We start from the raw sequence: 13546 nt of genomic DNA on the forward strand, positions 1-13546 counted from the left end.
TCAAAAATTATATCTCAATAACCTTGGTTGAGCTACAGAGGACCTTATGGATCTGTAGATTGAAGCTCCAATGGTCTTGAATAATTAATTAAACTCCTTTAATTAAATTATTCAACATCCATTAACTGCCGGTCACTCCACTAAAGATCGATAGTTGCACTCTTCGCACTACAAATATATTTATGTGTCCATTGGATATAACCAATCAATAGTGTGATGACCCTTCACAAATTGCTCGTAAGTACAGTTGGGCCAAAATTACCATTTTTATCCCTGTAGTTACATCTAAATCCTTAAGTACCAATGATCCCTCTAATGAACAAGAAGTCAAAGTCCAACTATGACCAAACTCCTCTCGAGCCAAAAGAGGGTGTGGCGCCTCATTGTTTAAGCCCGGAATCAGCCCTTAAGGGAACAATTTATCTACTTACCTAGACATTAGGGAAGGAGTAAATTTCGTCTTGTGTAAATGTGTTTCCAGCTCCTCAATCAGACGAATGTCCAAAATGGTAAATTTATTGAGTCAGTGATCTGGCCACTCTCAACCATACAAATCAAAGGACCACCTTCATAAATAGGAGTTCACAACTCACTCAGGATTCAGGTCATGTCACCTATGGTCATCCTAATGAAATGTAAGTCTCTATTATGAATGGTGTTATATAATGAGACTAGTCATTTCGCGGTCTGATCTTATACAAACCCATTTGTATAGAATACCCCCGCTCACATGTCTCTATGTGAATGATCAAGATCATATCATTTGTAGCACTTTACAACAATTGTAACATCTAAAACGGGTTGTATTCGTAGTGTCACCAGGATAGCAGGATAAGGTACCCAACCTTATTCATCTAATATAGACCATTTAGATTATCACTTAAACATGATCCACTTGTATGTCTCTACATACATGTTTAAGCTACAGAAGATAATCTTAGATGTTAGTTTATTGGTTTGTGGGTTAATGCTACTAAATGTCAAATAAAACATCTCATATTTTATTTAATAAATAATATATTTATACATTACAATTATAAACTACAAGACCCACGAGATTTAGGGCATCAACCCCTTGTTGGTCTAGGTAGCCACTTTCAACTCTTTTAAGTCTTCCTTAATCATACTTTCATATCCTCAATATCACTCTCACTCGAATATGATTTTAGTTCATTCATGTAGTCTCGTGAACTCGAGATTTATATCTTTCTTCCTTAATACTCTCCCCTTTTTAGCTTACTTTATGGTTGAGGTCAAAGTGGAAATATTTCAAGGGTATTTTCTTCACAGAACAATTTGATTGTTTTATTAAAAATCATATTGAACATTTTTTTTTTCTCAAATTCTAATTCGTCTAACATTTTTTGAGTTTTACTATTTAAAATTAGACATTTTTTTGTTGGCCTAAAAATGATCTTTATTGGAGTTTTAGGGGAAAAAAATCTATTTAAGAACTAGTTTGGTTGATTTTTTAAATTTACTTATATTTTCAGACGTTTTTAAAAAAAGAAAATTGAAAATCTGAATTAGTTAGGTCTCCTTGGGTAACAAACAACCCTTTCAACACTAATTTATTTTGCTTTGTTATCTACTTTTTACCATGTTTTTTTTAAAAACCAAGCCAAATTTTGAAAACTAAAAAAAATAGTTTTTAAAAACTTTTTTTTATTTTTGAAATTTGGCTAAAAATTCAACTTTTTTACTTAAGAAAGATGAAAACCATTGTAAGAATTTAGGAGAAAATATACTTAATTTTAAAAAACAAAAAAAAATTAGGTCTCATTTGTTAACCGTTTGGTTTTATGTTTTGTTTTTTAAAAATAAACTTATAGATACTATTTCTATCTTCAAATTTCTTCATTTGTTATTTACTTTTTACCAATTGTTTAAAAAACCAAGCCAAAATTTGAAAACTAAAAAAAAACAACTTTTAAAAACTTGTTTTGTTTTTGGATTTGGCTAAGAATCCAACTATTATTGTATTTAAGAAAGTTGCAAGTAATTATAAGAAATGGGGAGGAAATTTACTTAATTTTAAAAAACAAAAAATGAAAAATGAAATTGTTACCAACGGAGCCTAGTTTACCAAATAGACCTTAACAAGTTTGAAAGTTTAAAAATCAAAATATAGAATCTTTTTAAGATCAAGAAAAGAACCAAAATAGGATTTAAAAACCTATTTCAAATACAAAATATTTATGATTATTTTAGATACTCATTTGGAATAGACTATAATTAAAATATCCGTCGATATATCATTTATTTCATTAGTATTTGAGATCTTATCCTCGTTGATATATCCATATATCGGAGTGTTTGACATGATATTAAGGATTAATCAATATCTTCGATATAATTTAGTAATACTCATAAAACATTAAAAAAAATCAACAATTAATGTCGATATAAAGATGTACTCTAATCATAAAATCTATAACAATATCTTATCCATGTATTAGTAAAATTAAAATTATAATAATAACAATAATATATGTTGATGCTAAAATTAGAATAATCTAACGTCTACATGACAATAACGATAAAAGTCACACTCACAAGGGTAGTTAATAAATTTCGAATACTAAGAAAATAGTCTAATCTCTCAAAGAAAACCCTCTAAAACAAAAAGTTATAATGAAAATGAAACTTTTAAGAAATAATTAACAATGAGAATCGTGACAAATAGAAAGTTATGAAATTCAAACGTTGGATTTATGGTAAAAAGAATTGAGGATGAAAATTGATTTGATGAGAAAAAGGAAATTATTTTAAATTAAAAAGTTTGATTGGTCATTGGGTTAAGGTTCAAAGAATGAATACAGGAGATTCAATGGTAAAATATGGAAAGAGAAAAATACTATAAAATGAGGAGAAGAAAAATTTTTAAAGTTGCCCCATTCCACATGTTTTGTACCATATGCCATTTGTCGAATAGAATTTTGCTTCTTAATCTTCTTTAGCCAAAACTTCTTCATTTGAGATTCGATTTAAGTGATTCAAAAATAAGTGAAAAATGTTTCTTTATACTCTATTATCTAAAAACTTCAATGCATCAAAATCATCTGTAAATTAAAAATTTTATCATTAAAATTTATGTTATGATTAAAGTTCATAAAACATCATCAAAATACGTCGGACACAATACTACATGAATTCAGTATTTTCATAAAAGATTGAGTTAGGTCTAGTTACCTCAACTCGTGGGTTTCCGCCTAGGATCAAGATTAGATAGAACCACAAATTCCTTCTAAAAAAAAAGATGACAAATTTTTCATTATGGAAATAGTACAAAAAATTATGGGATCTTTGATTTTGAAATTTCATCTCCCATACATTATCACAAATAAATTTTGAAAGAAAAAAGAGAGAAGAATTTTTTTCAAAAAAAAAAAAAAAAAAAAAAAAAGGAAGAGGTAGCTGGATTCCAAATCCCAAGAAGAAAGCAACAATAATATCAACTTCACATGGCAATGTCTTGATCCAAAGGGAATGTGTCATCATAAAACAAAACAAAACAAAACCAATTTTAAAAATCTTGCTTGTAAGTTTCCAAGAAACACTCCATACAATTAGGTCCTTATTGAATGTATCATTTCACTTCTTCAACTAACACTCTTGTCTTCTCATTTTTGGTTTTACTTGTCTATTAACAATTATCATCTATTCAATGAACCTTCATCATTTTATATGGAAACCTAATTAATTATGTTGGACTAAATGTTTAAGGGATAACTTAGAATTTAAATCCTATTTTGGTTATTTCTATTTTACTACAAAAATTTGTTTTAGTTTTTATGAAATTAGAAATTCAATAAAAAAAAATTATGGTAGTTTATTTAAAATGGATCAAGATCACATTCGAATCAAAAGGATTTATTGGATATGAAAGTGAAGGGAATGAATACTTCATCTCTCAATGGAAGCTTTGGATCTATTTGATTTTATTTTAATTAAAAGGGTTACGCACTTGTATGCCTCAAAATTTGATTGTTGGCAGGTTTTATCTACTTGCCCTCCAACTCCACGAGGCCGAATCTCCTTATCACGAGGTTTTCTTTGCTATGACTCTGACAAGAACCAAGATTTGTAGAAGCCTCTTTGAAAGATAGGAGATTTTGAGAGAATTTGACAGAGAACCATTCTCTATGAATTAGGAAAATTATGTTGAGAACTCTTTCTTTGTAGTATTCTGATCAACATGGATCTTCGTTCACCTTGTAAAGGTCCTATTTTATAATGACCTAAATTAGGCAACCTTAATTATAATATGTTTATATTTTAGGGGCGATTGAAAATATAGTAATCGGATCCAAAGTATTAGCAGATATAACATAATGTAAAAGAATTTGCATATATAACAAAATTTTAGATTAAGCTCTCAGAGTCAGTGATAGAATACATCGCTAAATGAGTCTATCAACGGTAGAGTCTATCACTTAAAAGATTCTATTAGCCATAAGGTCTATAAATGATAGCTTTTGCTATATCAGCAATTGTTTAAAAATATTGTTATATACTTCATTATTAACTCCAAAAGTGTTGCCCATTGCAATCACCCTATATTTTAATATCTTATATTAAAATAAATATATTAAATTATTTGAATCAAATTCAAATATTTTATTTCTACTAATATATTTATAATCCAATCATGAACAAGTTCCTTTTGGGCCAACAAGAAGGTGGGGCTACGTTTGTTCAAGTGTAAAAAAATAAATACTTAAGAGAGCTACTCATCCACTTACCTTATATGGAAGTGAGTGAATTTGATCATGTGAAATTACGTTCCAAGCTCTATATTTGATTGATTTTTATGCAAAAAAGACAACAGAATTGGATTTCAGTCTCCAAAATAACAGCTTATTGAATCTACTACTTGAGTAATTCTCACTCATGCAAATCAAATGACGATCTCTCACAGGCAGAAATTCATAACTCATTCAAGATACAGATTAAATCACATATGATCATTTTGAGAAACATTAATCTCTTCAACTAATAGATTTAGAAAGAGATATTAAATATTTTGCGGTCCAATCTTATACAAACTCTTTATATAGGATACTTCAACTCACATGTCTTCATATGAATGATTTGGATTAAATCAGTTGTAATTCCAAAGTGAGTCGTATTCATAGTGTCACGATAATAAGACACCCAACCTTATCCATATACCATAGACTTTCTGGTTATTTCTTAAACATGATTCATCCATATGTCAACAACATATTGTTCAAGATTACATTTAATAATCTTAGATTTTTACTATAATGGATAATTTAATATTGCAAGTAAATAATTACATTAATAACAAATTAATTATAATGTTTTATGGCACTATTTTTAGTAGAAAGTATAGTCAAGAAAGACTTAAAAGAATGGATACATGATACCTATATCAACAAAGAGCACTTTCCTTCTTTAGTGGCTCAATCATAAAAACTCCAAAGTCAATGGTGCTATGAGCTTGGAGCAATTTTATATTGGGTGACCTCTTGAAAATTTTCCTAGGAAGCATATGAGTAAGGACAAAACATGATGATATAACCCGTGTTGGTCTGTGAGGATAGTCTTCACTCTTAGAAATAGTTCAATACAAATAAGAATGATATTGCCAAGATACAGAAAATGTTGGATTCATTAGGTGTTGAATCTAAATTTTAAATCCTAGGCTTGGGACCTCTATTTTGGTCATTCTTAATATTATTTACCAAACATTATAATCTACTTTTTCACATTAAAAGTTGAAATTTACAAAGCACTACTTTACTTCATTCGACGGTTGACTATTTTTCTAAAAACATAGTTGTTAGTAATTATTTTAAAAGTTACAACAATCATAAATTAAACTTTAAATATCTTTCAATGTAAATATTAGAAACTTGAATGAAACTACTAAGAATTGAAACTAAAAACAAAATATTTGAAAGCTTAGGGACCAATACACTTTGAAACCAATATTTAGAGTTTAACAATATCATTCCATATCATTAATCTAATTTATTAAGAATTTTCCCATGTGTAAAACAGATTTAGTTATGATAAAAGTTTTTTTTTTTTCAAAAAAAGTCAATTCAAACATAACTTAATAGATAAATGAAAATCACTTATTGTCTTCTTTAAAGTTGAAGATTCAACTCATCCCCTCCACATTTTTCAAATTAAAAAAAAAAAAAAAACAAAGGATAAAATTACAAATTTAGTCCTTACAATTTGAGGGTTGTATTTAATATGTATGTGAATTCTAAACATGTCCAATAATTTTATAAGCATTCATTCTTATGTCGAAAAGGCTTTTAAATTGAAAATCCATTATAAATCCTTAAACTTTTGAATTCTATGTCTCATAGATAATTGATTTCGTTCTGTAAATATATCAAACGTCAAAACTAGCCGTTATGCACTTTCTTAAATAAAATTTAAAACCTATATGAAATCACTATGAAAGTTTAATGAATAAATTAATCAAATAGAGTAATGTAGGAGAATTTGATGTCTATTTTATCTTTAAAATATTTGAGTTTATCATTATCTTGGATGATTGGAAATATTATCCATGTAGAGTTCCCAATTTGATATATATAAAAATGGTCTTTCATTTCATAAGTTAAAGATATGAGGGAGAAATCAATGGTTCAATTCAAATCAATAATAATTAACAAAATAAGAGAAATAAAAAGAAAAAAGGTGAACACAAAATGTGAGTCCCTTTCAAGTTTGACTATGAAGAGCATATTGAATCACACAAGTGTCCACAATTCATTTCTTTTGACAAGCACTTCAATGGCAAGTGCTTTAATATCTTGCACATTACAATGATGGTGAAAGTACTTGTCATTAGTTGATTTGTATAGTCCAGTATACAGATATTACTCCAATTATCTTGCTACCAACCATTTCTCTACTTACAAAAAATATTCAAAAGAAACAATTGATCATGTCAACTAAGAGTGGCTTATCGAGCCCATCAAGGAATATTTAACCGGCACGGTTCCACCATCAAATTCCTCAAAACTACTTGTATATTTTTCAGTGTGATTAGCATAACTCAAGCTATGGAGTCCTTTGAGCTTTCCATCTCCTACTTCGAATGAGATTAAGAATCGATTGAAATGTGATCGTGGCCATCGAGTTGTTGCTCGGAATGATTCACCGGATTGCTTTTGGGAGATGGTTCTTGTAAGACGCCTTCTGGTGTAGCATCTTCTTCTTTGCCATCATAATCAGATGCCGAGCTAGCATCAATATACTTTTCCGAACAGTCGATTTGCAAGCATTCAACTTCACTGTTTTGAGTTTCTGAATCGTGGCTCCTACTTGTCAAAGTCAAATCTTCCTTCTTCACAACATTGAACACGATACCGTTTGGTATTCTTTCAGGCTGCAAAAAGTCCCCTTCAGTTAAAAGAATGCTGGAAGAAACTCGATTGCTAAGCTCCCGGGCATCAAATTCTGGGCTCTCTGAACTCCGCTCAGACATGGTTCGGGGACTCTGTGAATTTTGACTACCACCAATAGTCTGAAGCACATTGGAATTAGCTACCAAACCTCTGTTGAAGTCATCAAGATCCAAATTCTGAACAAAGTCTATGAACTTATTAGCTGATGCTGTCCTCATTAATGGCCCACCAGATCTTGTCCAAGTATTCAAATCAATATTTTCCGATTCGCTATCACTGCCATCAAACATACCACGGTGCGTTCGCAACAATCTACCAGAGGATCCTGCACCCGTTGATCCACCAACACCTTGATGGTGTGTCGAAGTAATATCAGCAAGGTATTCTTCTTCAAGTGAACCAGTTGAGTTTTCTCGTGCGATGCAGTTCCAGGAGGGAATTCTTCTTGAAGCACTGAACTTGACTGGGATCACAGGGCCATATGAGGCGGCAGCGGCGGCAGCAGCAGCCGCCCTTTCAGCACTCCTTTTCAACCTCCGCATATGGTTGAGAATTGCAACACATTCATCTAGAGCAAGCTCAATGCCACAATTGGCTTTTATTGCCGACAGCTTCTCCCAGGTGCACCTCCTACCTTGGTTGGCCGACTTCTGAAGATCCAAATGCGTAGGATTTTGTATAATTTTTGAATACTGTAACAAGAAAAGGTTCCTCAGCAATGATATATATTTTCTGTTCAAACTCGGCTATGCTAGTAATTATTTGTTCTAAAATTGTACCATTTGACCAATCTAATAAATCAAAATTTCTAGTGTCTTCTAACATGAAAATACCTGAGCAAGAGTCGCGGGCATGACAACGGTGACATCTCCTTCCCAATCTTGAGCAAAAAGCTTCGCGATTCCTCCTAATGGAAAGCCAAGTTCCAAAATCTGGTTGCATCTATGCTTTACCTCCATTTCAGCAAGATGAGCAAGCTACATGACCAGACATGTCAAGAAAACTTCAACCATGAGAAATGAAAATAATAGAACAGACAAATGGTACATATAAAACAAACGCCAGGACTATGAAAGTGATCTTATATAGAGCACAGACAATTCTAAAATGGCAAAGTGCCTATGCTTCTTAGCTTATCTATCTATAAAACTGATGAATGGTGAGAGGAGAGATATGAACAGATTGGTTGATTGAAATGTCCATAGCAGGCAATGAAAAGATAAGTAGCCAGTGTGTTCTGATATATATTGAAAATTTGGTTCTGGATACTTATGAAAGGGGGAAAAAGACTAAAGATATCTTCAACTAAATGTCCAAGCAGCTCATGAGAATCAGAAAACAAACAAACAATTCCTTTTCCAACAGTTACTATGTAGTTTTTTTTTTTTTTTTTACCCAAAATGAAAATAAATAACTAGCACACTTGTTTTGGACATACAACATAGGGAAACACGGAATAAGAAGCAAAGTAGTCAGAAAAAATACAAAACAAGATTCAGAGTATAGGTTGGCATACCTTGGCAGCAAAATTTCCACCACAAGCTCTGATGAATTCTTTCATTCGCAATAATGGTGCAATATGAGGATTCGCCTGACTGACAATAAAATGGTTAACATTGAACAATTCTTTCAATTGAATCATTGGTAAATCAATCTCCAAGCTTCCATCTCTCCAACGACGTGCAGATGTGCCTGGGCCTTCCTCAGGAGCCAAATTAAATGGCGGATGATAGGGAACAATCTCTCCACTTCTGTTCTTGGCCATTAATTCTTGTGCCTCAAAGAGGCCAGGGAATGCACAAGATGCTGTCACAGCACTCCATATCACAACATGAGGTGATGTTAAGTAGTTAAGACATCTAGGCGGTTCGTGCTTCCTGGGGGAGCAAACCGTTATCCCAAGAATTCTACCTGTCATGTCATAAGCTTCCTGGAAAGTTAGGTTGCTGGTGAGCTGCCTTAACATCATTTGTAATTGCCGAATCTCGTGAACAGCACCTTGTATCATTACCCTCCTTACCACAGTAAAAATACCACCCATCTGGTCAAAAAACTGTAACGAATGCCACGAATCCTCAAAAAAGCTTTGTAGCTCAGGCCAGGACCTAGTTGCAACAACAGCACACATGATGGATCCCACACTGGAACCAGCAATTATTCTAGGCAAAAGTTTATGCTCTACTAGTGTTTTGACCACTCCTGTATGAAAAGCTCCAAGTGAAGCACCTCCACTTAAGAGCAGGGCAGTCCTTCCGAACGCGTGCCTCGTTTCATGCATGAATGAAAGCTTCTCTTCTAATAACAATTCCTCTGAATCCGAGTCACAAACCAATCTCAACTGCGTTGAAACCTCATTTATATACTCCTTTATGAGTTTGGGAATTTGAAGCCTACCCTTGTGTAATTCAGGGTTGCACATATTGCCAAGATTTCGGAAAAGATCAGCTCTCATCCAAAATATTATATCTCTAAGAGATCCCTCCTGGCGACGGTGGCGAAGCTCTTGAAGTTTGTTCCTCACCAACTCTTCGTCATAAAGGTTCGACTCGTTCATTTTTGGAGTCTCTTTATCAAGCATTTTAGCAGCATGAGCCCATTCCTCATAGGTCAAAGCAGATCTCATCATATTTCTCCAAAATTTCCTACGGTAAGCCAATTCGGCCCTCTCTTTGACATTAGTGTACCGTTTCAACAAAAAAGCAATAATTGTCACCATTGCCAATATCCCTTGTGGATTTCTAGGATGTATCCATGATAATATGGGTGCAACAAAAGCTTTAAATCTATATATGATATTTAACAAGACACGAAATAGTTGATGCCTCAATTGCAACACTGATTTGCAAAATAGAATCCTAAAAGCAACTGTTCGACCTATAATGGTCGAAGGCCCAATAGAAAAGGAACCAACACTGGCCTCATTACTAATTTCCATAATTCTTAAAAGGATCTGCAACCAATCTGTCACAATCTAATAGAATCTACACAGTTCTCTGAAGATATAAGAGTGACACAAAGAATGAAATGTGTTACAAAAATGGCACAACAAGTCAACTTACAAGGATGTGTTTCTACAAACTTCAATGCAATAGCTATGATCAATGGGAACAAAAACTGATCCACAGATGAATTAAGAATGAAGGAATCAAGTAAAATTGCTTCAAATTCAACAGAACACTCAATTCTTCAGCTCTTCAAAATAAATTAACAGGAGAAATAGAAAAAAAAATGATCACCAGAAGAGGAGAAGAACAATGTAAATGTCAAAAGTAAACCTGAATCTGATCTTGTACAACAACAATGTGATCCTTAAATCCAAAGGAAACCCATTAAGAAACCCAAAGTTAACTCTTCAAAACGCACAAGCAACACGAATATATCGATCAATCAACCTCCAAAGACGAAACCCACCAACCAATCTTCGAAAACCTAGAAACTAAATCCCCAAATCAGAAAACCCGTTGCGCCAAACGAACAAACCTCAACCAATCAAACAACCAACACAAAAACCAAGAACAGAACCGGCAATAAAATCAGCAAAACAAAAAGAACTCGCTGATGGAAAGGAGAAGGCAAATAAATAAATGAAGAAGAGGAAGCAGAAAATAGAGGAAAACCCATGTCGAATTGGGAAAAGAAAATGTGAAAGTAAGGGTCCAAATAGAAAGAGGGTTTATTGGGAAACGTGAAGAAGATAACGATAATGATAAATGGTGACAATACAATACAATAGAATAGAATAGAATATCAGGGGAAGTCCGAATCAGCAATTTGACGGTTGAAGAAGATTCGACACCGCAGGCAAGAAGATGATGATGATGATGATGATGATGAAGGAAAAGGATTGTTTTGGAAAATTTGGCTAAGTCATCTCTGAATTTGGAGATTTCCATATAAACAAACTTCTCAATGGTTTGTTGAGAAGAAACGAAGCTATGGCGTTGGGTTTCCCAAAAAGATTTGAATTTCCTCATTGTTCTTTTTTCCCTTAAAAGTTAAAAAGAAATGTGCCGTAACATATTAGGAAATTGTATAAAGATAACATAAAACTTAGGTGTAGTCGAATTAGCTTGATTACTCTCTAATAAAATTATGTTACGTATCACTTTTATTTATTTTTTAAAAAAAACTAAAATACAATTTTTTTTTTTTTTTTAATAAAATATCCAAACTAACGTTTTGATTTTCTTGGTGGAATTTGAACAAAGACTGTCAGAATATTATTCAATCTTCCCCAAATCTTGCATAATCTTTTCTAAATTTTATGTTTGCCAATCTTCTTAATCCAAATTTTAAATTCAATTTCTAATTTCCATCGAAACCCAAGAATTTGAAAAAGATTATATACATAATTATAATAATTAGTCTCGATCTTCATTTATCCAAGATTACAAAAAAGAATCTAAAAAAATTAATGGTTTGGACGTGTTATTAAAAGAAGAAAAATATTTGTTTTAGTCTCGATATCAATCTTCATCGCTACCAGAACAATTGACCAAAAAATATATGCTATTTATGAAAAGTGAAAATTTATGAGTGATGTTTTTAACAATTACTTGAGGGTTATGTTGTTAATTTTCGTTATAATGAACTTTTTTTGTTTTACAAATTATTTTAATGAATTTTATCATTATTACATTATGATGATTTAGTATAGTATGGTGATATGTGAAGCAAGTGATCTAATTAATATAATATTGTTGTGGAGAGTCATCAATTAAATCATCAATAATTAATTTAATTATTGTGATACGTAAAAATTATAGAATTAGCGTTAGAGATGGATACACTATACGTAGGGGTGTTCATGGGTTGGATTAGATTAGGTTAAAAGACTTTTTAGACCCAATCCAATTGGTACGGTTGTAAATTTCTTCAATCCAAATAACTCTTATTAAAAAATGAACCTAACCCAACTCAAATGGTTGGATTGGTTCAGATTGGGATTAATTGGATCATTTGTTTAAAATTTTGTTCTAAAAGGAAGCACAGCGTAAATATGTAAAAATCTTATTTAATTATTTTCAGATATTGAATTAAGATTAACCACTCAATTTCAATTTATATAGTGAAAATTTTCTTTTTAGGGTACAAAGAAACTACTTTTAAGAATTGGCGAAGAATAAATTATTAAAAAAATATTAGAATTAAATAAAATTAAAATCAATATATGTATAAATAATTGTATTATATGTAATAAAAAAATATTTTAAAATTAATAATAAATTCAGATTGGTTCGAGTTGGTTTATGTTATACTAGGTGAACCGCACGGATTGAATTGGATTGATCGGTTTTTTCAGGTCATCGAGTTTTTTGAACACACTACCACAGTATCAATAATTTTGCTGATAGATATAAATTGCAATGGTAATAGTTTTCCAATTTACCATGTTTTTAATTGAAGGATTGATCCCACATGCACAATTTATATCATAAATCGTAATGCGCATGTGGCCTCGAGATTGATGAGGAACATATTTTGTTTATGTTTGACTATTTATTATTATTATTATTTTAATTAATTTATATTCATTTAATTATTTTAGTAATCAAATAAAATAATTAAATTAATTTTAATTAATATTTAATGTAATTAAATAATTATTTAATTTTAGTTCCCATACGCAAATATTGGTAAAACTTTTTCTCGTGTTTAATTAAAGGGTGAATACTCCACTATTTAGAGTTTAAAGTTTTGTTACTCCATTGTGATGTTCCCAAGTATGATTGGATTATTATTTTTTAATAATAAATATAGAGATAAGCACATTTGAACTTCTTATCTTAAGAAAAAAGAATTATATATGATAATTATTATTGAATTATGTTTACTTTGGCTCAATAGATCAAATTATATCATTGAATAGGTATGTTACAATTTTACTAGAGCAATTAATGTCATAAAATAGTACGATGGGTCCATCCAAATAATGTTATAATAAGACATGTGACGTTATTTAATTAGTCAATTCTTTATTTCTATAAATTTAATTTGGTTGACTATCAATTTTAAAGATATAATTTTATAGGCTAGGTAGAGTAATAACTAATTTTTAAGAGTCCAACTTGAAAATGGCTACAACAATAAAATATTGTGAATATGCCTAAAGTTGTACCATCTAGATTTAGACTGAAATTGCCCCA

At 31.3% G+C, this 13546-nt stretch overlaps 1 protein-coding gene across 1 annotated transcript; it reads right to left on the reverse strand.

Annotated features, from left to right (window-relative positions):
• Positions 1–6735: 6735 nt before the first annotated feature.
• SDP1 (Patatin-like phospholipase family protein) lies at positions 6736–11445 on the reverse strand. The gene is made up of 3 exons (XM_039025812.2): positions 8917–11445; positions 8234–8377; positions 6736–8092 (listed from the first exon to the last, which is right to left on the reverse strand). The coding sequence occupies exons 1-3, from the start codon at positions 10333–10335 to the stop codon at positions 7097–7099; spliced, it is 2559 nt and encodes an 852-aa protein (XP_038881740.2). The 5' UTR covers positions 10336–11445; the 3' UTR covers positions 6736–7096.
• Between the last annotated feature and the right edge of the window lie 2101 nt (positions 11446–13546).

Source organism: Benincasa hispida, chromosome 3, assembly GCF_027475165.1.
Source record: "Benincasa hispida cultivar pf3 chromosome 3, pf3_genome.v1.1, whole genome shotgun sequence".
Classification (NCBI taxonomy): domain Eukaryota; kingdom Viridiplantae; phylum Streptophyta; class Magnoliopsida; order Cucurbitales; family Cucurbitaceae; genus Benincasa; species Benincasa hispida.

Excerpts from the sequence above, each read along its gene's own strand:
- SDP1 (XM_039025812.2), bottom strand. The coding sequence starts at position 10,335 with ATGGAAATTAGTAATGAGGCCAGTGTTGGTTCCTTTTCTATTGGGCCT. Across the intron at positions 8,378-8,916 it reads GTGGAAATTTTGCTGCCAAG|CTTGCTCATCTTGCTGAAAT; the intron begins GTATGCCAACCT and ends CTGGTCATGTAG. Across the intron at positions 8,093-8,233 it reads TGCCCGCGACTCTTGCTCAG|TATTCAAAAATTATACAAAA; the intron begins GTATTTTCATGT and ends TTCTTGTTACAG.